At 38.1% G+C, this 25134-nt stretch overlaps 1 protein-coding gene across 1 annotated transcript; it reads right to left on the bottom strand.

The window, feature by feature from the left end:
• Positions 1-339: 339 nt before the first annotated feature.
• On the bottom strand, positions 340-15519 carry LOC135474801 (solute carrier family 25 member 36-A-like). The gene is made up of 7 exons (XM_064754398.1): positions 15413-15519; positions 7146-7370; positions 6309-6386; positions 4724-4824; positions 4236-4302; positions 3500-3771; positions 340-3193 (listed from the first exon to the last, which is right to left on the bottom strand). The coding sequence occupies exons 1-7, from the start codon at positions 15451-15453 to the stop codon at positions 2985-2987; spliced, it is 993 nt and encodes a 330-aa protein (XP_064610468.1). The 5' UTR covers positions 15454-15519; the 3' UTR covers positions 340-2984.
• Positions 15520-25134: the final 9615 nt, after the last annotated feature.

Raw genomic sequence — 25134 nt, 5'->3', positions numbered from 1 at the left:
AGGACATATCAACTGATCCGCTCTGAACACAATGCTGTTTATTTCCTTTCTTTTGGTGTCATCACTCTTACATGCAAGCTCACATCTCAATGAGCAAAATAAAAAAGAAGACAAGCATGTCTAAGTTGACTGCGCCTCATACCAACAATTCTCCAAGACTAATGAACGCGCTGTATTAATGTTTATGACCAGAAATTCGTCTCACGAAGCGGTCACTTCTACTAGAAACATTTTGGTCTCATTCCATACAACACCCGTCACAATTAAACACTATTTTACCATACAAATTCACTTCGAAACGATCGGATGACAAGCACATTGAAAAACGCAACAAATAAATGTTCATAAACATCTGGTTTATTCCAGCTCTTTTGGATACGATTCATACCCCCTGACTGCCAATGAAAAGTTCTTCAGGGGCTTATTCTCACAGCATCAAAAAAATAAAACAATCATATCTGATACACAATATCGCAAACTATACAATCCCGTACAGGAATCAACATGTTTCTATGCACGGAGAAAAAGTGCTGTTTTGGTCTCTAAGTTCGCCAAACTCTCCAAGTACCTTCGCATGTACAGTAAATAATACATCTTGGCAACAACGAAAGAGTAAACTCTGTAGGGCTTAACGCTTGGCATATGGCACACAACTCCGAGGTATTTGGCAGGCTCTGACAGTGTGTCAAGAGCTGACAGCAGACAATCACATGTATGTACAACATTTACAAGGTCTTAATTTGTGACTGATGACTTCACTGATCACAGAACAATAGTTTCTTTACAGCAGTATACATAAGCATATACATATTTTCACTGCCATACATGGATGGAAAACAAGAATGATACAAGAATGGAAACAAAGACTTTTGAAAAATTCCTCGGTGTACACGGGATACAATCTTAACTTAATACTTATTTACCCCACATAAAACAAGTGAAATAAGAATGCCCTTATTCAGCTATTTCTTGAAGACAAGAACATGCGCATTTAACCTCTACCTTTAAGGAGGTAATTGTTGGCCTTGTTCCTCACTGTGGGTACACATGTATTTTTTGCCTTGTACACACAAGGGGCAAAGGTACATGTTAAGGACAAAGTGCAATGACCATTTAAAATGGTGCATGTAAGCAGATACAATATGGCACCAAAATAGGCAATACAATCACCCAAACTGTCCAGGTCTCAAACATTGCATGGACAAAAATGTAGACAATTATCTGAATTTAAGCTCTGACAAGTGAAAAACTCTCAAATTCCTGGCAATAACAGCAAGAATATACATAAAAAAATCTACTGCTCATACAAATGTAATAAATACTAAAAAAAAACATGGACCCTGGCTAAATTGTGATGCCAATTCATCCATCAGTCCACAAACATCCATTTATAAGACTGGTGACACTACCTGCATTTATGCAAAGCTATTGTACCCAACATGACCAAAGGCTACCTGCAGCATTTGGTCATTTCAGAGTTTGTAGAGTAAATGTAACCCACATGTATACTGTTTGTTTCACTCATCTGATACTGTAGATGTACATGTGGTACCGGATACAAAATTTCATGTATGGTTGTTTAGAGGAGATTCTCATAAAAAAAAAAACCAAACAGGTACCACACTTTTAAAAATGCCACAGAAAATAGATATATTTAAAAAAAAAATATGATCATAATAACAAACAAGATACTGACAATGCAATTGTACCATCATGGAAACTCAAAATAGCACAATCCTGGAACACTTAGAAGTTCTCTTCAGAGGATACATGTATCTGGTACACCAGACACCAAAAGCACTTTTAAGGCAATATGGACAGCTATTTGAAAACAACACCAAGAGTACTAATATTGCAATACATTATACTGGAAGCTCTTTCAATGCAATACAAAAAACAATTTCAACGGAACACCGAAAGCACTATCAACACAATATGGCAAGCTCAAAACACCCAAACCCCACAAGACCTTTCATTCAACAAAACATTCAACAAAAACTCTTTCAAAACATCACCCAAAGCACATTCAAAGCAACTCTTGACTACTTTCAGACATGATTCTAAGCACTTTCAACATGGTATCTGAAGTACTTTCAACAGAGCACAAGCACATGTACACAAAGTCTAATTCACACATTTACACCTTTCAATAATCATTAAACTTTATCCAAAATGTTACATAATCTTCATATGTATCACTTTCCTTTGTGTACATCTATATGTATGTACAATTCTTTACACTTATTTACACACAAGCTATTATATTTACAGTTTCAAAAGTTGTATACAATATATGTACATCAAACATCATCACAGTCCAAATACTCAGGGTGGTCAGTGTCATTCGTCACACCACTGGGAAACTAGCTACAAAAGTTCATGGTCATCAGACAACTTTCAAACAGATCCTGGCTTCGACCTAATTGCATATATAGCCAAGAATGTGTTACAGATGCAGTTCGTTTTGAACACTTTTTCTGATGTGTTTCACCACATACATGGCATATCAACACAAACCATGAAGCTGACATTACAACCTGAAGCTTCAACTAAATACGGATTCAGAAATACTGAAGCGATTGTCATGCCTGTGCATAATTTCCTGCTATAAGTCCTACAGGGAACAGCTCAATGGTTCTTCTTGTCCTGATGGCATGGAACAATAAGTATCTATACATACAGCTGGTTTTAAATCTGTCCAAAAGTATAGTTCAAATCTCCTCTCACTAGCTGTAAGAATGTTTTTTATGGAACAGCATTTGTGCTTGAGTTCTGTCCAGATCCACAAACATGGAAGACATATATTTTCTTCTAAGCGATCTCTTGAGAAGTTCTCAGAATTGTAAATTTACAAGACTATGCATGCCAGGAGATGGTAGACACACGTCAAATCTGCACCACCCATTCCATATGCAGGAGAAGGCAGCCTTATACTCTTTGGAGTTCTAGTTATTGCTATGCGACAAATTTTCACAGGACTGTTTTCACGTTGCATCCTCTTCGTAGCACAGAAGGTAGACCACGAGCTCATACGTTGACATCATTATTGCTGTGTTTGGAATTTGCCGTACAAGTTGGGTTGCGAGTCCCCTATACAGGCCCCTGTACCCCTCTTCTTTAAACACCAAGGCTAAGGTCTGGAAGAATGAGCGGTACTTATCACCTTCCTGTCGCAACCGGGTCCTTGCAACTTCTACAGGAAAAAATAAAAAATATTTTAGTTCATGTGGGCCAGCCAAAGATATTGAGATTTACATAAGAATTAACAAAAAGCAAAACAAAAAACAAAAACAAAAAAACACTTTAGCAAAGAATATTGGCATTTAATGGGAATGTTAATTCTCACAACTATTAATTCGGTCAGTAAAATTTTAAAAAGAGAAAGAGAGTTTCACATTTAGCCTTTAAATGTGTATCTGCTTTTTTGCATTTTCAGAAATGTAACCTTCAATCTTGTCAAACTCTGTACAATTGACAGTTGTGCCAGCAGGTTTCTTACCATGTGGATATGCAATTATGGAGGCACATGACTTTGAGATAGCACCGGCCAACATAAAGCGCAGAAAGTCCATGCCTGTGAGATCTTCATCAGGTGAGTATTTCGCTCGATACTCCATCAACCTTGCCTTGACAGCTTCGTATATCACAAAGTGGATGACTGTCTCGGATATGCCATAGTAAGATGCTGTGAGTCCCTTGTAGAAGCCACGAATGCCCTGGGTCTGGAGAATCTGCCGAACGCACTGTGTACACGTCAATCTCCCATTCTTCCTGTAAATAATCCAGATTTGTAGAAACATGTTAATTTACACGAATAAATCCAATCAACGATTTTATCACAATATTCTCACATTCACTGTTACTTTGATTCATACCTCCCATGACAGTGACTCTGTTAGTGAAATGTTCTTGAGTCAGTCAAGCAATTAATCCAAATATTGTACTGACAACACAATTGTAATATTCAACATTGATGGAACTGAGTTCAGGTCTATCTTGCTTTTTGTTTTGGACAAAAGTAATCACAAGGCAACAGAAAGAAGAGCATTCCATGGACACTTTATTATGATGTCAAATAGAAAATATAATATACATACGAAAAGGTATTTAAAAAAAAAATAATGAAAACTTTCAACCAAAACGTGACATTTAATTTAAATCTGCCGGAACACTGACATTTACAGAAGAAATCAAAACAATAAGTAACAAGATTTAAGTACGGCTAGTAAACTTACTTTTGGTCAAGCTGTAACCTTGTTTTCACAAACCATATAGGATTTGTGAGCGTACTGGCAGTTGCACCTGTGGACATAAACATCCTCTTGAGCACAAGTTCAATCAATTGCCTTACAAAATCTCTCAATCTTGGAGGTACATGACAGTACCATGGAGTTAAGGTTCATGTAAATCTTGAGATACCAAATGGGCACAGAGCCTTATACTGTATTCCAGACAAGAATATTGACGGAATTCAAGCATGCTCTATAAGCCTTGTACATGTGGTCACAGAAAGCAATGCTTAATATCACAACTATAGCTTTTCTCTCACCATCTGTTCTGACAGCTGAGGCCCAAGATTTTCAAAGCTGATGGGTATCAAATCTTGACTATGACCATTCGTACACGTACATGTAATTGAAAATAACTGCGCTTTTACATATTTTCTTTACGTACGCTTTCGCTTGTGAGAGAGAAAACAAATATGACAGTGTGTGGCCCTTACCTGCAGCAGCGGCTGAGCCTATGTGGACTAGAGGGGTGTCAGGTGAGATGTTCTGATTTAACAAACGCTTTGTCTTTGCATATGTACAAAAATATATTGCCCTGAAACAGATGAAAAAATATCAAATGAGCAAATATTAGTAAGTATGTCTTTAGCCTATAAATATACTTCTGTAAAGTGTCTACATAACTACACTTCATAAACCTGTAGACTGTCTTAATAAAACACACTTTCTTGCAAAGTAACCAACACTGCCAGGGTGTTTAATAAGCTGTACAGTGTAAGACACAATCAGGTCTTTGTCATTAATACACTAAGGTGAAAGTGGAGAAATTCTTGTTAGACACAGACTGCTGGCTCTGTGAAAGTTGGTGGTGACATGATGACGTGATTCACACTTAACACTGATAAGTCACCTAGTTTCTCCAGTTTGGAATGACCAATATATGTTGGTATCCAGTTCTATCCTCATTAACTAAATGAAATACACGTACTTCTATGGCTTCTCTGGGAAGAGAGCTCCCTGCCCCTTAGCTAGATGACAGATGGGCTATCATGGATAGTGTATTCACAATCAAAGGCTTGAATTCTAAAGACCTCAACATTGTTGAAGAAGTCTTCACACAAAAACATATTTGACAGAGACATTGGAACCAAACTAAATGTGTGACAAACAGGTTCATTTTCCTCGGACCAATCACAAGAAAAAGAATGCGTGGCTTTATTTAAAACAGCCTATCAGTTGTCTAAACCCCACAAAGCTCATTTTGAAAATTCTTCAGAACTATGAAAGTGTTTTGCTGTATTACATTGTTTGCCTACCAAGTACCTACCCTCCCAACATCACCGTCATTCCAGTAAAATTCCCCATCTCTCTCCACCCCAATGCTTACCTCTCCAAACACCAGTGACAACCCACTTCCCTTTGCGCCACAGCATGGCACCCAATAACGCCCCATGTTTTGGAGTTCTCATTCAGCCAGGTGAGAGAATACCCTGTTGCTTTCCTTCATGTGTACTTAAAGACCTTTTTGTTAGCACAATGTAATTCATATCTGCCAAACCCATCCCCTCCTCCTCATACAAAAAATACATCAATTAACTCCATGAATTCCTTTATAACAAAGTGTATTTCTGGGGAACTTCTCAGTAATCAAGATCAGAGTGTAGAGGCTCTACTGTGCATGCTGGCTGACCATAGACTAACCTGGTTACTGACTAACCCAGGCCTCAAGGCCTAGTGTCAGAATATAACCAGGTTATAGGGTCATCACTGTAGTCTGCATACTCTTACAAAGGTTTTTATTTGCACCTTTGCACAACCAGGTCTACAGTGCATTTAGCTACAGGGTAAGAAATACCAGCAGCATGTCTCAATTCCTCTTATTCTCCAAATAAGGACAATTCAATATTTCAATACCTGTCCCCATGCATCGATGGGTTCACTGTAAGAACAGTCTTCACACATACATGGTTTTTTTTACAGCTCAATGAGGCCATGTATATATATTTTTTCCAGGGTCATTCTGTCTGCTGAGCCATGATCAATCAAAGTGTAAACATTAACATGTGATGTCTGACCTACCTGGATGGAGCGACTCCAACTAGATTAGGGCCTAAGCCTCTAAACAAACCCCGAACACCTTCTGTTTGGACAATATGCCTACAGAACAAAAGAACAAAATACAGCCATGTGAAAGTATAGTCATTTTATAACATCCACATCAACACAATCATTCAAACAGCTTATCAGCATCAAGATGACCTGTACAAAATGTGTGACGAGTCAGAACTGGATCATAATAAACATCATAAATGTGTTTGACAGGAAACCTGTTTTATAGGTCACTGGTAGGTTTTGATATAACTGTAAAGACACTGACATCCGCTTGAAGAGTGGCGTAAACATCTCGGAGTCCGTACAAAAGGCAAAAACAATCCTTGGCTGGTATATGTTCATGTATGTATGTGCAACTGACTCGCTGTCTGATTTAAAGCCACAGCCTGGTCAGCCTGAGCTGGATTTGAACACCTAACCCTGTTAGTTTAGGGAAGCCAAGACATTTGGCCAGGTCCTAATCATTCAAATCTAGATGTAGGCCTCCATGTACCTCCTCTAGAACTTCCATTCTAAATAAACACTAGGCATTAAAGATTACTACACAATTACTGTATTTGTCATATTATAGTCCTATATTCCAAACAAGCTTAAAAACACTTTTCCATGATCACTGCAACTTTTAAAACTTTTAAAATCAATTAAAAATGTGTAATTTAGTCATGGACTAGGTCAAAAAGAGTTTTTGCAATTTTAAGCAAAAATTTTGTTAATAACTATCAACATAGAGAAAGTTGACATGACGAGGAATCCCACAAGAGAGAGACGGTTACTTGAAGTGGGTGTAACCTGGAGTGGACTTACCTGAGACAGATGAAGAGGCTTGTAGATACTCTACTGTGGTGGGTATGGGGCAGTACCAGATCTCGCGCTGATGAGTATGTGCTCAGGTTAGCACATTGGGTGCCATGGGTCACCAAATTCACAGACGGGACGTAGACTGGGCGAAACACTGCCACGGAGGACTGGAGACGGGTCTTGACCACCTCGAGGGGGCATGTCAGCACTGCACCCACCGTCCCACCCACCCTGACAAGACAGAATCAGCTGTTTAGTACCACAATCATCGCTGGCATCTTCATACCAGTCTCACCATGCAGCAATATGACATGTCATTGAGACACATTTCACAAACAAGAACACCAAACATGTTCTCGAAACCATATTCAGCAAACACTCATACACATACACAAAACAACAATCAAACTAGAATTACCCCTATATGTCGAAGCCTTGTTGAGTTTAGAGCATGAAATGTACATAAAATGTAGACAACATCTAACATGTTCTCTACATATCCCCACAGAGTCTCAATGTTGTAATTGCGAGTTCTTATTCTGATATTATTCATTTATTAAACCATTATTTTGCTTTATGCCATACTCAAGAATATTCCACTTATAAACTGGGCAGACCGTATTCTGAAGTAATTCAAGTGGGATATTACATCATGTACAAACAGGCCTTTAATAGGAAATGGGCTTTTAGAACCACATGATATGGTGTCCCCCTTTGGTGCCTCTCATACAGATACTTGGAAATGGGATATGACCAGGCCCCCCTAGTACAGATGTTGGGGAAAAGGGATAACGCAACCTTTGGTGGCACAACAGGAAGACAGCCAGAAACTTCCAGACACAACCACATTTGAGTAGTCTACCTGCACGATATGTTGTCTTTGTACCAAAACATGTCATGTGTGTAAGTGTACCAGTTCATGTACGTTTCACTCAAGGGCATGTAGCTATACATGTATAATCCTCCCAACACACCATGAGGTTCCGCTCCAGCCTGTCTTGTTCGAAGGGTTAGTCCACAGTGCGTGTGTAGCTGTGACGATGACCCGGGCTTTAGTCACACAACATCACGTCGCCACCCCAGGGGCTTCACTGTTACCCACCAGGGGCAATCATATCTTGTATGTTATCCCTTCAGTAAAACATGACTTTATGACCAAGGACAAAAACATCATGTGACCCCCTAGCCAGCTGAGTTTGTCAACACAATGGCAGAGAAAAAAACACTTCCTCTAAATCAAACACTCCTAATAGTTAGTGCTGAGGCTTAACTTCAAAATTATGAAAGGGACAGTCAGGAAAGGTGTGTACATATGCACATGTATTTTTCACCTTTTGAGGAGCCACAAAGACTTTGTGACTAACATACCAGAAATGGAATAGCTGCGAAAAGTTGAGAAAACATAAAAGACGTCCATGAGAGATAAACAAAGTACCTGTATGGAGGAATTTAACTGTCTTCAAAACCCATATTCAACAAAGAAAATTCATGCAAGTACTGAACATTAAAACAAAGCAGCCTGGGATTTGTACATCCCAACATGCTTTCTCATTTATCATCAGTTTCTCATATGCAGCAAGACCTACAGTACCTACATGTACATCTAACCTATAGTATCCACATGTAATGCCTTCACTTATTTTAGGATTTCAATCAACAGAATGTGCAGATTAGCAATGTAAACATTTACTTTATTTATCTGATTGGTGTTTATAACGTTTGTACTGACGGCTTTTTCACCACGACAAGGCGGTCAGGCCTATGGGTAGAGGACATAAATATTTATGTACGCTACTGTCACTACATTCAAATGGGCAAATAAATGTTCACCAGGTGTTAAGCTCATCACAATACATTTTACAATGAAATATGAACTTAATAATTCTGCCTATTGATATTAATTCTTCATAGAAATGATCAGATTGGTGTGATGTTGGTTTAAAAACAAGTTTAAAGTGTAAGTCATAGTATTAATCATTATATTTAAAAATAATAATTAAAGTGCAAATACCTATTAAAATAATAACATTGTCACATGCATTTATGTAAAATAGAAATGACATCTGTTTATTTTCAAAGTATTCAAAATTACTACGCATATTTATAATAGTAATTTTTGTACACTACAAAGCGCCTGCAGGGCAGTGTGACATGATCACAACAGACAGTTGCAAGTATAGCAAAAAACACAGACTGTAACGTCCATTTACATGTCACTGCTTACTACGAGCCTGATATGAACATATGCACAGTTCAGCCAAGTACTCGTAACACTGTACACCAAAATGCACACTGACCAAGACATAAACAACAGGACTACTAATCTCAGTCAAGGTGTCATCCCACTGAGTTGCTTCCACATGTATATGTATGCTCAACATACTCCATGTATGTATGTACCAAAGCATTAAAACCGTATGAGTGACCTTGACAGTGTTTATGTGAGTCAGTCTTACCACTAGCTACATGTACATGTAGGTCAATCCTTAACACAACTCTGACGTCATACCCATGAGACTGAGGTCATCCCGGGCAACTGCCTGTCTCGCACCCACAAGTACACGTCCCCCACAAGAAGTACAGGTCTAAAACAGGGATCATACAGACCACATGCACAATTTACCTGCTGCTTCCACTGAAAAACAACTACCTCAACATCCACATTAACTTGTACGCCCTTAAAACTGAAGGATTTATGAATCAAAGTATGTTTTGCTAAAGACGAGAAAAATGATTACCGATTTACAGCTACTCTTCGACTAGCTTTGCATGATGATACTGTAATGATCACAGCTCCGAACTGTGGAACACAAGATTCCTGCCTTAGTTCATGTAGTTGTGAGGGTCAATGTACTCTCATGCTATTACTACAGGTACATGTACTACAGAAGAGTCAACGTACTCTCATGCTATTACTACAGGTACATGTACTACAGAAAAGTCAATGTACTCTCATGTTATTACTACAGGTACATGTACTACAGAAGAGTCAACGTACTCTCATGCTATTACTACAGGTACATGTACTACAGAAAAGTCAATGTACTCTCATGTTATTACTACAGGTACATGTACTACAGACATGGGATACTTCAAATCTGCTCTAATACCATTTTATATGAACATTCCTTCATAAAATCTGGAATTACGCTATATGTGTAGAAAGTTTCTTAACTTGCGATCTTTTTTGCATCCCACAATATGGCCTTAAATTGGAAAAAAGCAGAAATATATCTAATATAAATTAGTGTATGGACTACATGTACATGTTTCTGTGCCTCATCAAGTAATATAATATAAAAACACTACAGCACATGAGTAAAACCAGAGCTGCAAAGAATGTGACAGTTGACCAAAGTTAACATGTTAATGTAATTGGTGAAACATGGCCTCTTGCCAATTTACCTTGCACAGATCACATTTTATTCTAAATACCTGTTCGTGTAAATGTTTAAATAGAAGCAATTTGTTGTCTTGTATTATTGTAAACTCCTCATCTACACTGTATTAATGTAAATAGTCTACGGTACCTCTGACACTACTCGAAAATACATTTATAAATTCGGTTATGCAATTTCATTCAATCAACACATTGGCATAACTACAGTAAACTTCTCACTATAAAGGCACACATGTAGTTTGAATAAAGTTTTCACGACATTCTGATTAGCATACATGTACGTGTAGTTGCTATGATGTTTACCGCTTCCCCGATAAGGTGTACTAGAGGTACATCTGAGGTGTACCACTGGGGCATAGCATACCTAAAGTGAGGTGTGTCTAAGGCATATTTGAGGTTTATTGAAGGTGCATCTGAGGTACTCGCAATTATGCAAATTAGTACCTCATGTAACCCTATAGTAAACCTCAGCTGAGGTGTACCGTGTAAATATTAGGTAAAAAATATGATGCCTGAGGTGTACGAGGTACAACTGAGGAATACATGCTTATTGGTAAGGTGGATGTACGCTGTTTTCATTTTTATATTGTTAGAAAATATGATCAAAACACTTAAATATTGACTGTATAAATTATAAATAAAATTAAGTAAGTTTGTAAGAGCATCCTTGTTTACAGTATCTGTAAATCTCAGCTGATTTTACATGAGGTTTTCTAGCTGCTTGATCAAAATTTAGAGCTGCTCCTTTTCTATGCCTTTTAGAACTGTCCATGTGCCCAAACATGTCACAAATTCTGTCCCAGGAAGCATCAATCAGTGCATAATTTTGTTGTTTTCCCACAGCCTGGAGTATATAATCACCTTGTTCAGGGCAGCCATCTTGGAATAATCAGGGGCAAATATATCCATGCTCTGTGACAGGTCAATATTTGCACACTCATGGACAAGTCATTATACGGTGAGACAAAGGCTTATATTTATTTAGTAAACAATTTTCTTTTGCACAAAAACATTTGTGATTTTGTACTCACCATTTTGTCTGAAGTAAAATGTAAATCTGATCTCGTTTTAAAACTTTAAAAAAGTGGCTGAGGTGTACCTGAGATATACGACTACCTAAATTATAATAAAAAACTTGAAAAGTTTGTATAGTGTAACTTAGGTGCATCATTTACTTTTTTTGACTTTCAAAGTTTCTAAGGTGTACCTGAGGTACATCTTCTAAGTGTACATTTTTTTCAATGTTCTTTAAGTGTATTTGAGGTACATTACCTCGTGTTCAAAAACTGCCCAAAAACTTTCAAAGTTTCTAAGGTGTACCCAAGGTACATCTTCTAAGTGTGATTGTCCCTGTGGTACATATGAGGTATAGGCATATGGCTGGGGTGTACTTGAGGTACAGTACACATCAGATAATATAAACTGGGTGTAAACCTCATCTGTATCTCATAGTTAGGTATATATGAGGCTTATATCCCATATACACCTCATCTATACCTCACACTGAGGTGTACACCTCATGTCTGTAAGGGTTGACTGGCATTGTTGCAACAAAGTTCTCATTACACTGACATGCATGTTTACAAAATGAAGTTCATGTTATTATGTTAGCATACAGTGTAGTTGCAACAAAGTTCTCATTACAATGAGATACATGTAGTTGCAATGAAGTTCATATCACATTGGCATACATGTATATGTGGTTTTATTGTTACACTGTCAGACATACATGTACATACAGTTGCAATAAAATTCATACTGCAATGGACATTTGCATACATGTGGAATCTCACTGACTACAGTGACATAGTTGCTTATCAGGTAAACATAATCTGAACGAAAAGTGATTGAGTGAGTTCTTGGGGTTTAACCTCGTACTGAACAATTTTTTAGTCATATGATGACGAAGGAGTCCTTAGAGCGCATGTAATGTGCCTCCTTGTTGCGGAAGAATTTCCTCTGCTCTTTTATCTAGTGCTGCTTCACTGTGACCACTTACCAAAGGTAAGTAAGCCACCCCGCCTAAGCAATTATACTGACACGGATCAAACAGTCGTTGCACTATCCCCTTCATGCAGAACACCAAGCAAGGAAGTTACATCTTCCCATTTTAAGGTCTTAGGTGTGACCCAACCCAGGATTAACCCTGGATCTACCGCCTCCCGAAGCAGATGCTCTACCAACCATGCTATCGGGGCCAGTTTTCAACAAAAGATGATGGCAGGCTCTGATGGTTAAAACGTTGGCTGGCTGTGTCCATCCGGGCCTTCACCAATAACTAAGGACACATGCTCAAATCCACCCCTCACTGTTTTGGCTAGGGCTTTAAGTCAGGAGGTTTGTCAGGTACCTTCTGAAGGATGCTAACTACATGTACCTATTAAAATTAAAGTAACTAGTTGATAAATGATGGAAATACATGTAACATATTTTTCAATACATCTATACTTTTTTATTGTTTGACCACACCAAAAAATATTACAGGATTTTAGTTGGGGGGGGGGGGGGGAAAGTCCATGTTGTGGAGGCTGGCCCTTTACACAATGCCTGACAAACCTTCTGATATAATTGTATCCTTTGGCTGCGAACTACACACCTTAGAAATTTGGCAGACTAAGGCATTTGCTACTAAGGAAATTCAGCATCTCCACTTTAGGGTTCACTTTGAGGACATATACATGCATGTGTACATGTATATATCTGTTCCTATCTACATTTCAGTTTCATTCTACTCTGAAAACATTTTGCCTTCGAGAAAACTTGACACATGCAATTCAACTCCTCTTGTCATAAAATTTGGCTTAAAAAAGCTTGTCATTTGTTTTGTTTACTGTTATAACCAATCGTCAAATGGCCTTTTCACATGACAGCCCCTCCACCCATCAATCAGCCCTTGCCTTAACAATTGTCTGCATGTACAACTCAATAACTCTGTGTACAAAAACCTGTGGTATATTAACAACACAATCAATATCTGGCATAAAGCAATTTAAAGTTACCCTCTGTTTGACCATCTGGTCCACATTAGCCAATTCCCTGACAATATATTTTCAGGTGACATACAGTTTGTTTGTATATGTGTATGTAATTTGCTACTTTAACACAAATCATAGAGGTGATCAACATAAGTGTTTCGGGGGGGGGGGAGAAGGAGGGGGGGGGATCAATAGTTGACCTCATTTCCAGTCAACACTTTGGTGAATACCATATTATATCTGTCACTCTTCTGGATGACCTCTACCTTTGCTAACACTTCAGCAGTGTATGACCCACAGTAAGCAATGGTTTTAGTTTAACAGGAGCAAAGTTTTTTTATGTTTTATTTTTACTTCATTTAAACAGACATCAGTAAAATAAAGTGCAAAATTACTTCATAAATTTATTCAGCCTGTTTAACCGCCCTCAAATCTGTAAGTCAACACAACTGAATTTTTGCCATGTCCAAAATATTGCAAAGTGGTATTCAGCCATAATCATTCATGCAGTCAAATCACTGGGAGTCTAATAATACGGCAGTGTGCATGTAGGTTATAGTTTTGACAGACTCAGTCTATTTCCCCTGTGAGCCATGCTGTTTTGCCAAAAACCATGCGCAATGCTCACTACAATGGCACAGACAGTGCATTACATATATTTTTCAATGCTGTATGTACCATGTCTGAAATGAAAAATAACCTGAAATCTTTTTCCTATGGTTTCTTCCCCGGCAGGTAAGAACTGAGACTTTGTATTCAACAAAACAAAAGCATTTCATGAGATAGTAAATGTACTACAATTTTAATATAATAGCTAGTTTGTCCTCTAAAAACACTCAGCATGAGTAGCATTGGAAGATTTCTTCTATTGCTTAAGTTCATATTATATAAATATAATTAACTTTACCAGGGTAGATAATCATAGAAAGGGGTGGGGACGGGTGGAAGAAAAATAGCACATTAAAATAGATTTTTCAAAAAGTTTTTTTTCAGAATGAAAGTGTTGTACCATGAAGTTGTCAGATGGACAGCACAAGAAATCAATGTGAAGATATGCCATTCATAACCTGACAAATTATCATGCAGCAGTATCAAATATTAAAGTCAACAAAAATAGATCCAAATAAGCCCTGCACATAGCTAGACTGAAACTAGAAACTGCATGGCTATTTATATCACTTATAATTTAAATTATCATAAATTGTTAAAACAGGGATGTCTATGATTATTCATTTACTGAGGTTGTAAGTCGTACTCAAGGATTCTTCACTTTTACGACAACAGCCTATCTACCTTTACAAACAGAGAATGTTACATGGCAGGCATGTGTACACATCTGTGCTTGTTGCATAATATCTGTGACGGGATTCAACTTGGCAATCAATTATTCTACAACGCAGTTGCCATGCAATAACAACCCAGTGTCAATGACCTTTCCACAATCCATCAAGACGAAGCATCCGTGATCTCGCCACAGTTATTTAATCCACTGCACGAAAACCCAAAACATCCACAGGGTGTCAAACTGAAGCACTGCGCTGATATAATCACCTAAATGACACGTGTTTGTTGTCACTCAAACGCTCAATGCCTTACAATTTACATCATCCAAGACAGTGACTCTCTTCTATGTACATGTCTCGCTCATAACTAACATGCCAGCACAAGGCCACGCCGTTTCAACATACAACAACAACATGTAGCAACAACAGATATTTTGGTATATTACACGATGTTTCACTGACGACAAGTTGCCCATGCCTAAAACAAGGCTCACTCTTTTGCCTAACAGAAATACCGGTCAGACATGTTCCCTGCAGGGTTAAAATGTAAACAAATCTGACTATATGCTCTGGCTTCACAACGAAGCAGGTGTAATGACACACGTTAATACATACCCGCCAGCGATTAAATGCACAGCATTCCCATCCAGCACCATGTTCCTTGTTTAACTCTAAAGCTTCGGTGTATAGGTTTAGCGAAATGTGGCGAATAACAATAAAATTTCTGACTTGATTACAGTCACATCGTGCTTTACCCCGGGCCAACCTTCTACACGTAACCAATCAAATCGCTTCTATCTCCGGCTACACTCAATGATTGGTCAACAGCTTAACATTTTGCGCTAGACCTCAGATCACAACATGAACACGTGAACTCCTGACCTAATTTTAGCACGTTTACATTCACGATCATTTTATTTATGCTTTACCTTACCTTGTTAGAGGAAAGTGTATAATTATTGTTTTAAAAATGTTCTGACACACAAAGATGCGAGTTGGCGGGACTTGATGAGGAAGGATTGATTGGGAATGTTTGATATTTGATGGAGCCGAGTGACCTCAATTCCTACAGCCCTAGTGACCTTATTTTTCCATCACGTCGGTCAGTGTGATTAGGGAGAATAGATCGCCTCAATGTGGATAATACAACTTTACAAAGGCGCTCACGCTCATTAGACCGATGAGAGTGTCTAAACAATTAATGATAAAAATAAATAAATAATAACATAAAAGACCTCCTCTTTTAGTTAGACGCCAGCCATTCCGTAACTTGACAATGATGAACACGTGCTCGGCCGATTTCTTGTTAATGTTGCTTAAAGTGCAAAATGGGTATTGCTCAAGATGAGTTATTCCCCTTGATGTCATGTTTTAACGTACTCCCAGGACAACAATAAATTGTGAAGCTGACATTAAGTAACCATTTAGTTTTTACTTACTGGGAATTTAGCCTTTTATTTTCCCCTTCTTGTATGATTTGACTTGAAACGATGGTTTTCCCAAAACATATATCAATGGATTAAACTGGCCTTATTCGCACAAAAATAATCAAGACAACCAAACCAGTAGGCTACCACTAAATAAAAATTCAATCTGTACATGCAGTTCCTAAGAATCAAATTATAAAGAATAGATAACGCAATGAACCAAATTAAATAGTTGTACGTACACTAAATAGCACCAGATACGATTAAGGTCGGACAAAAAATTTCGGCATCGTCAGTGGTAGCATGTATGCAAACATTTAGGCTATATATAGGGACCTACTCAATTAACAATACGATTTGTTTTATTTGAATGATTTATTTACATATCTTTTGTCAGTTAAGAATGGTGACATATAATTATTGTTTAGTACATGTATTTACAACTTGTGACCAGTGCCATCAATGGCCGTGATCGCGTGTTCGAATCCCGCTATAGACAGGGTGTTCCAGAAGTCGCGCCCAATCAAGGTTGAGGTTGAATGCCTGAGCTACAGAGCGGTGTGTTGCCCCATGTCTTCCAAACATAAAAACCAATTCAACTCTCTCTTGTACTGTTAGTTTATTGGCCACAATTAACTCTGAAAGAGAGAAAAAAAATTTAAAATCAATATTAAATCTGAAACACAGAAAAAAAATGAAAATCAGGATAGTGCACGACTTCTGGGACATCCTGTACATGGTGCTAGTTCACACGAGTCAACATAATGAACCTTTTACAGAAGCAGTCACTGTTGTCATGTACGCTCTCTTTTATACTTCCACCAAAAGAAGGAATTAAGCCTATAATTTAGCTCCGGTTAGCAGAAATTCTACTTTCATCAAATGAAAGGAGCTGATAAATACATGCACCGGTGCAAGGTACAAATTAGACTTTGCCATATTTCATCTAAAAATTTTTTAAAATGTCATATAAGTAGCCTTGTTTTTAAAGCAATGTATATAAATCAGATATGTAACAATGTTATTTGTAACCGACATGTCAACCACAAATGAATGACACACAGACATAGTGACATGTCTGGCTGACACCACAACAAAAATGTATCAACGTTGATTTTAAGGAGGAATTATCGACATTTTCAGCCAGAAATGTCACAGGACATAAAGTGCTTTCAATTAATTCACTGGTAGTGAGCCGCATGCGATGGTCATGTTCTCAGGTTTATGGCCGACCAAACCCCCCACATATCTATCCGCCCATTCGTCTGTTCGTCTGACAGATCGACGGATTGACTGAACGTTCGATCGTCCATCCGTTCACCTCACTGACCGATCGCCTGTTGATCCATCTGTCCGAGTAAACTACGGACCGGCAAACCGATCAGCTTATAGCCTACAACTTAAACTGCCGATGTAACTCCTCCCCCCACACCCCCCAGCATCTTACTGGTCAATAAACCGATTGGCTTATGCATCTTATACGTATAGTAATTACACTGTTTTCATTCAGCTGAAAAATGACTAAGCTTTAAACAAACATCTCATTCAGTAATAGACTTTTATTCAGATTTATGAGTGGCACACGCATGGAAAGTCGGCACATGTATACATGTATATAGGCACTATACCTTCCAGCTTCCTCCAGATAACTTCTAGGCCTACAAGCATATCGTCTTGTTGAAGATGAATATGAAACAAAAACCTAGAAAAGATTTGCCCATCCAGTCATTGCTGAGTATTGAGTATTGAAACTGAATAGGCCACATTAAAGAAAAGACAAAAGCCTTTATTCCGGACCCACAGCCCGCAAAGATCTCATCTTTTTTTGCCATACGGATTTCTGGCACAAAAAAAAGTAGCGTAATTGCTAGTGAGGAGACGAAAAAGAGTACGACTACCTCACGCACCTCATTATGCTTCATTATTTGCAGTTTTAAGCTAATTCTATACCGTTTTTCCAAATATTTTGAAAAAAAAAATAGAGGGATTAATCCAGAAAGGGTAAATGTCAAGACCAAAGCCCGTCTAACTTTTCCAATTATCATTCTCTTACACAACACAATATACATGTATTGTTGATATGGAAAAGTGTTGAACTATAACATATCTGTAATGATACTTACTCTTTTGAGTTAGTTACCGACCTGTATGAAACCAGAGCCAGGGCGAGGTGAAGAGAAATTCAAGTTGTCAGAAACGAATCAGTGTAAGGGAGACAATTTATTTGGTCAGGCGAGAATTATCTCCCCTTAGTCCGACAAGCGCACCACGTTAGATCATTTGACAGGCCCTATGATTCACTAGTGCAGCGCCCGTTTAAAGAGGTCACTGTTGCCTCATTTGCATACGCATTACGTCAACAATACACTCGTCAACTGTGATGTTGATCGGATGAATGGTTGTTCAGAATACTAATGGATAATTTGCATACACAAAATTTTATCCTATATGGTTTCATGTCGGCTAATTTCAGACTCCAGTATAGCTTGTTCTGGTGAGTTTTATTCTACTACCCTTTCCGATGCAACAAGCCTCACATTTATATGTAGTTAGCCATCTTTATTACCCAAAGAAGTAGATGCCTTGAAGGATGACAAAGTTGATGCATTCAAATTTGAATTGCCCAACCACGTTTGATTTTTCTGTTCAAACATAAAGCGTGTCATGTAGTAGATGCATCGCCCACATTCGCAAGGATTTCCTTTGATTCTGCAGGATGCTAAAACCCACAAACAGGAAAGTTTCAACCACTGAGAGCACGTTGAAAACGGCCGAAGCAGCAAGACTGCCTTGATCTGGGAACAGAATCCAGGTGGAACCTTCTGCATGATCTTTTCATCTGCATATTTGCTTCCATCCTCAAAATAGAATCTCATTATAGGAAAACAATAACAGAACGTCGAGGTGTGAGAGATCAAGACATACACGAGCCACTGTGGTGCAAGAGATCAGGACAAAAACAGGCCACCGGGGTGTGAGAGATCAGGACAAACACAAGCCACTGTGGTGCAAGAGATCAGGACAAAAACAGGCCACCGAGGTGCAAGAGATCAGGACAAAAACAAGCCACAGAGGTGTGAGAGATCAGGAGAAACACGAGCCACTGTGGTGTGAGAGATCAGGACAAACACAAGCCACAGAGGTGTGAGAGATCAGGACAAACACGAGCCACCGAGGTGTGAGAGATCAGGAGAAACACAAAGTTGTGAGAGATCAGGAGAAACACGAGCCACTGAGGTGTGAGGGATCAGGAGAAACACAAGACACTGAGGTGTGAGAGATCAGGAGAAACACGAGCCACTGTGGTGTGAGAGATCAGAACAAACACAAGACACTGAGGTGTGAGAGATCAGGAGAAACACGAGCCACTGAGGTGTGAGAGATCAGAGAAAAACAAGCCACTGAGGTGTGAGAGATCAGGAGAAACACAAAGTTGTGAGAGATCAGGAGAAACAAACAGCTGAGGTGTGAGAGATCAGGAAAACCCCCATGCACTGAGGTGTAAGAAATGAGGGCAAACACAAGCCACTGAGGTGTGAGAAATCAGGACAAACACAAAACACAGAGATACGAGAGATTATGACAAACACAAGCCTCTCAGGCTGTAAGAGATCAGGACAAAAACAAAACACTGAGTGAGTGAGTGAGTGAGTGCTTGGGGTTTAACATCGTACTTAACAATTTTTTCAGTCATATGACGAGGAAGGAATCCTTTAGGTGTATGTAATGTGCCTCCCTGTCACAGGATGGATTTCCACCGCTCTTTTATCTAGTGCTGCTTCACTGTGACGACTTACCGAAGGCAAGTAAGCCGCCCCACCCGAGCCATTATGCTGATACAGGTCAACCAGTCATTGTACTATCCCCTTCGTGCTGTATGCCAAGTGAGGAAGTCACAACTTCCTCTTTTAAAGTCTTAGCTGTGACTCAACCCAGGATTGACCCTGGATCTACCACTCCTGAAGCAGACGCTCTACCAGCTGGAGAGATCATGATAAACACAAGACACTGAGGTGCGAGAGATCAGGACAAACACAAGACACTGAGGTGTGAGAGATCAAGAGAAACAAAAGGCACCCAGCTGTGAGAGATCAGGAGGAACACAAGGCACACAGCTGTGAGAGATCAGGGGAAATATCAGCCAGTGGAGGCAGTGAAAACACCAGATAGTGACAAGAAAATGGAAACAATGCAGACATGGTGATGACTGAGAAATAATGAAAAAGATCAGATGATAGCAATGGAGACGATGGGAAACGATGGGAAAATATTGTGGTACAGGCAATGAAAAATGCCAAATGGGGAAGATGAAAAACAAAATATGATCACTGAGTGACAATTTGGAAGATCACGGGGTAGGAGTAGAGACAATGGGAAACAAAATATGATCACTGAGTGACAATTTGAAAGATTACAGGGTAGGAGTAGAGACAATGGGAAACAAAATATGATCACTGAGTGACAATTTGGAAGATCACAGGGTAGGAGTAGAGACAATGGGAAACAAAACATTGCCGTTTCACAGACAATAAAAAATGCCAGACAGTAAAGATTAAGAGACAATGGGAAACAAAAGATAGTGGTGGTACAGACTGAAAAAAGCCAGACAGTTTAGATTAAGAGAAAATCAAAAATGCCTGACAGTAAAGATTAGAAGGCAATGAAAAATGACAGACATTGGTGCTGGAGGCAATGAAAAATGACAGATATTGGTGCTGGAGGGAAATGAAAAACCTCAGATGGTAATGACAGAGACAACTGGAAACAAAAGATAGTGGTTTCACCGACAAAGAAAAATGCCAGGCAGTAAAGATTAAGAGACAATATGAAACAAAATATACAGGCAATGAAACACATCAGATGGTATTGACAGAGACAATGACAATGTAACAAACCATGTTGATGAGAGAGGGACAATGAAAAGCATAAGATCTGGAAACACTGGGAATAGACAGGTGTTCAGGTAAAAAACATCAGGAGATCTACATGTAGTTCAAATGCAGTGATAAAAACACGGACTAAGACAAGATTATTCTTATGCATAAGTGCCATTTATTTTACCACAAGAATAAAAAAAATTTACCTACAATTTTTAAATATTTTCTACATTTACTATAGTGAACCCAGTACATTACTACAGACTATGGAAACATACAAATTGCTTGACCTAAACAAAAAGATAGGTCACACACTGCAAGACCAGATGAAAGACTCTCACTGGAGAGGTTGTCAGAAAACACACTCACATACAGTAAAACAAGAAAACTGGTCACTGTGAGCAGGTGTGACACCATGTGGACAAAGTGTCACGCCACAGAAACAAAGTGTGACAACATGCGCGCGAAGTGTGACAACAAGTGAACAAAGTGTGTCAACACACATGTATACATTAAGTGTGTGATGCCCACAGTGAGACATCCTGTCCACATACTGCATCACCAATGCCAAAGTGCCACACCATGTCCACATAATTCAACACCAATGCCACAGTTTGACACCATGTGGCACAAAGTCCACACAATATGAAACTAGTGACACCATGTCCACCTATTATATGAATCCAAGGCCACTGTGACTCCATATCCACAGTGTGACACCAACGCCACATATAGCATGGCGCAATGCCTTGATAATACTATGCATGTCCACATGGCATGGTTTCACAGCTTCACATAATGCACCATGTGTTTCACAGACAGTATTCAAATGTATCTTGCTTTTTGAAACCAAAATAATAAAACAGCATTTAAAACAGAGTCTGACAAAAACCAAACCATTACAACATTTGTTTAAAAGGGCAAGAAGAAATCTAACTGGCACTGGTAAATTTAATTGTTTAAAGACTTATTAGAACTTTAAATACAACATACATACATATATGTACTTAGGACCTGCACGTGAATAATGCCCACAGTGACAATTCAATCAGCAGACTACATTCAATGTGGTATCCTATCTACCTGTATGGTGTACATTTGGTGACAATATCATCTGACCTGAAATGCTAACGTAATGTATGCTAATGTATATTTGTGCATACAAACAGTCCATGGGTAGGGAATTTCATACACATTTCCAAACTCAAATAAAACACAATCTGCTTGATACATGTATATTTGGGGTTTATGTCTAAACATGTATGCATGTACAATGCAGGTTTGAAATTTGTGTCTATACATGTATGCATGTATGTTTGGGGTTTACGTCTGTACATGTATGTTTGGGGTTTATGTCTGTACACGAATGCATGTATGTTTGGGGTTTACGTCTATAAATGTATGTTTGGGGTTTATGTCTGAACATGAATGCATGTATGTTTGGGGTTTACGTCTATACATGTATGAATGTATGTTTGGGGTTTTTGTCTATACATGTAGGCATGTATGTTTGGGGTTTACGTCTATACATGTACGCATGTATGTTTGGGGGTTTTGTCTATACATGTATGTTTGGGGTTTATGTCTGTACATATATGCATGAATGTTTGGGGTTTATGTCTGTACATGTATGCATGTATGTTTGGGGTTTATGTCTATACATATATGTAAAGGGCAAATTATGATAGCTAAAACCACAGATGACAATGTTACACATAACACACACTGGGATTGATGTGTAAAGGGCATCTTGTGGCAAAGTGCATTTAAATCCTTCAAAACATAACAATGCTACGCGTATCTTATCAAAAAAATGCCTTCCACATAAAACACACTGGGATTGATGTGTAAAGGGCATCTTGTGGCAGAGGACATTTAAATGCAAGTAAGACATACAAAGTACACTTATCAACACCATGATGTATATGACAATATTATTGTATTACAAATTATTTTCACCAGTTTCCAAACAAAAAATAGCGTGCGCAATATCATGTAGACCTGTAACTCTCTCTGGAGCTCATGTTTGGTGTCTCCTGCCTAACACTTAACTGTTTGGAGCTCATGTGTGATATCATGCAAACCACACAACTCTCTGGAGTTAATTTGTGTGATATCATAAATAACATGTAACTCTGTCTGGAGCTCATGTGTGATATCATGCAAACCACACAACTCTCTGGAGTTCATTTGTAGTTAATGCATGCTTCACCACTCGATTAATTTACTACGAGATACATTTACCTTACACATAAAACACACTGGAATTGATGTGTAAAAGGCATCAATGACAAGTATGTCTCAAAAATACTTTTTACAAAATGAGATATAGGATATACACATTTGGTTAAGTTTCATATGTCCAATACACATAAGACACACTGGAATTGATGTGTAAAAGGCATCATTGATGGTATGGTCAAAAACAATACTTAAAATATGTGGGATATACATACATAATAGGCTGTCCATAGCATAGCTTAATACACATAAATCACACTGGAATTGATGTGTAAACAGCATCAACACAGCACTATCTTTGTCTATGATAAATGTATAGTATTGGTTCTTAGAAATAAACATAAAACTGTAAATAACATACCTAACATATATGTAAAATTAATGACACACAAGTGCATGATGGGAACTTTAGTTAATAAAACATAGCAGACACTTGACATGGATAATATAAACATCCAATTAGTGACTCAAATGCATTTAAATCACACTGGATTTGAAATGTAAAAAAACAACAAAAAAATATACGAACACACATTTATATATATATACTTTTATAAGAAAAACACTAAATGTGGCAACACATATAATATGTGATATAGCAGATCTGAATGAGGTTGTCCACATAATACTCTCTGGAACTGATGTGGACATAGCACCTTAAATGTCAAAAATAATATTACTAGCATATGCTAATTAGCGAACAGAAACCTATACTTTAGGAGATTTGATCATTATGAGATCATCACCACAGCATTTTTAATTACCTTTCTAAGTACAGCATGTATTTCATGTTTGAAAAGCATCACATGAAAACAATTCAAACAGCAAAGCAAAAACTAGACATAAATTGTATCTCACAATATTAGAGCTATTCAGAAATATTCACCGCATCACCTAACACACATAATACTCACTGGCACTGATGTGTAAAAGGCACCATAACAATAACAATAACAAGTTTCAAACTTACAATTGATTAGTCATAATTCATACAATCACCAGTAGCACACTTAAAACACTAAAAGGGAAAAAAAACTGTACCAAAATAACCAGAATCCAACATCACTGACATGGAAATCTTTACAAAATGCTCATGATAAACTTTTTTCTTCTTTCTATTTTTATGCAAATTAACAATATTTTTTTCAAATCCCAAAGATATCATTCAGTTTAATTTTGGATAAATGAAACCTATCCAGTTTTTTCTAAAAAATCACCATTTATTTTACATGCACCAGGTTCCTGTAGCATACAGCACCAGGTGCAAGAAGCATACAGCACCAGGTGCAAGAAGCATACAGCAGCACAAAAAAGTAGAAAATGAGAAGTCTGCATCAGTCTTTTTATGGACACTGTCAAAATCCACACATAAATCACACTGGAATTGATGTGTAGACGGCATCAATACCATTTTTCTCACATGCAAAATTCACACCAGTAAATACAAGATGAAATCTCCTGGAAAATACAGGAAGTCTTATATGCCCAAGGACACAGGGATAAGTAGTCATACAGACAAATGCACATGTACGAAGTCAAAAATTCCATGCACATGTACTTCATTATTGTAGAATGAATTTTAAACCAACATGCGGTGCATTTAATTCCGTAGAATTATTTTCAAACTACATGCAACATGTGGTTCAATTCTGTAGAATCATCAATTTGAAAAACGTTTTACATGTACTAATGTGTCTAGTGACTTTAACAGCACATCAATGGAATCTCAACTTTAAGACCGGGCATACAGATATATGTACATGTACAATTCCTTGTACCAACAACAACAGCA

The sequence above is a fragment of the Liolophura sinensis genome, chromosome 9 (genome assembly GCF_032854445.1).
Source record: "Liolophura sinensis isolate JHLJ2023 chromosome 9, CUHK_Ljap_v2, whole genome shotgun sequence".
NCBI classification, from domain to species: Eukaryota; Metazoa; Mollusca; class Polyplacophora; order Chitonida; family Chitonidae; genus Liolophura; species Liolophura sinensis.
Note: the sequence above shows the minus strand (reverse complement) of the source record. Positions and strands in the feature narration are given on the sequence as shown.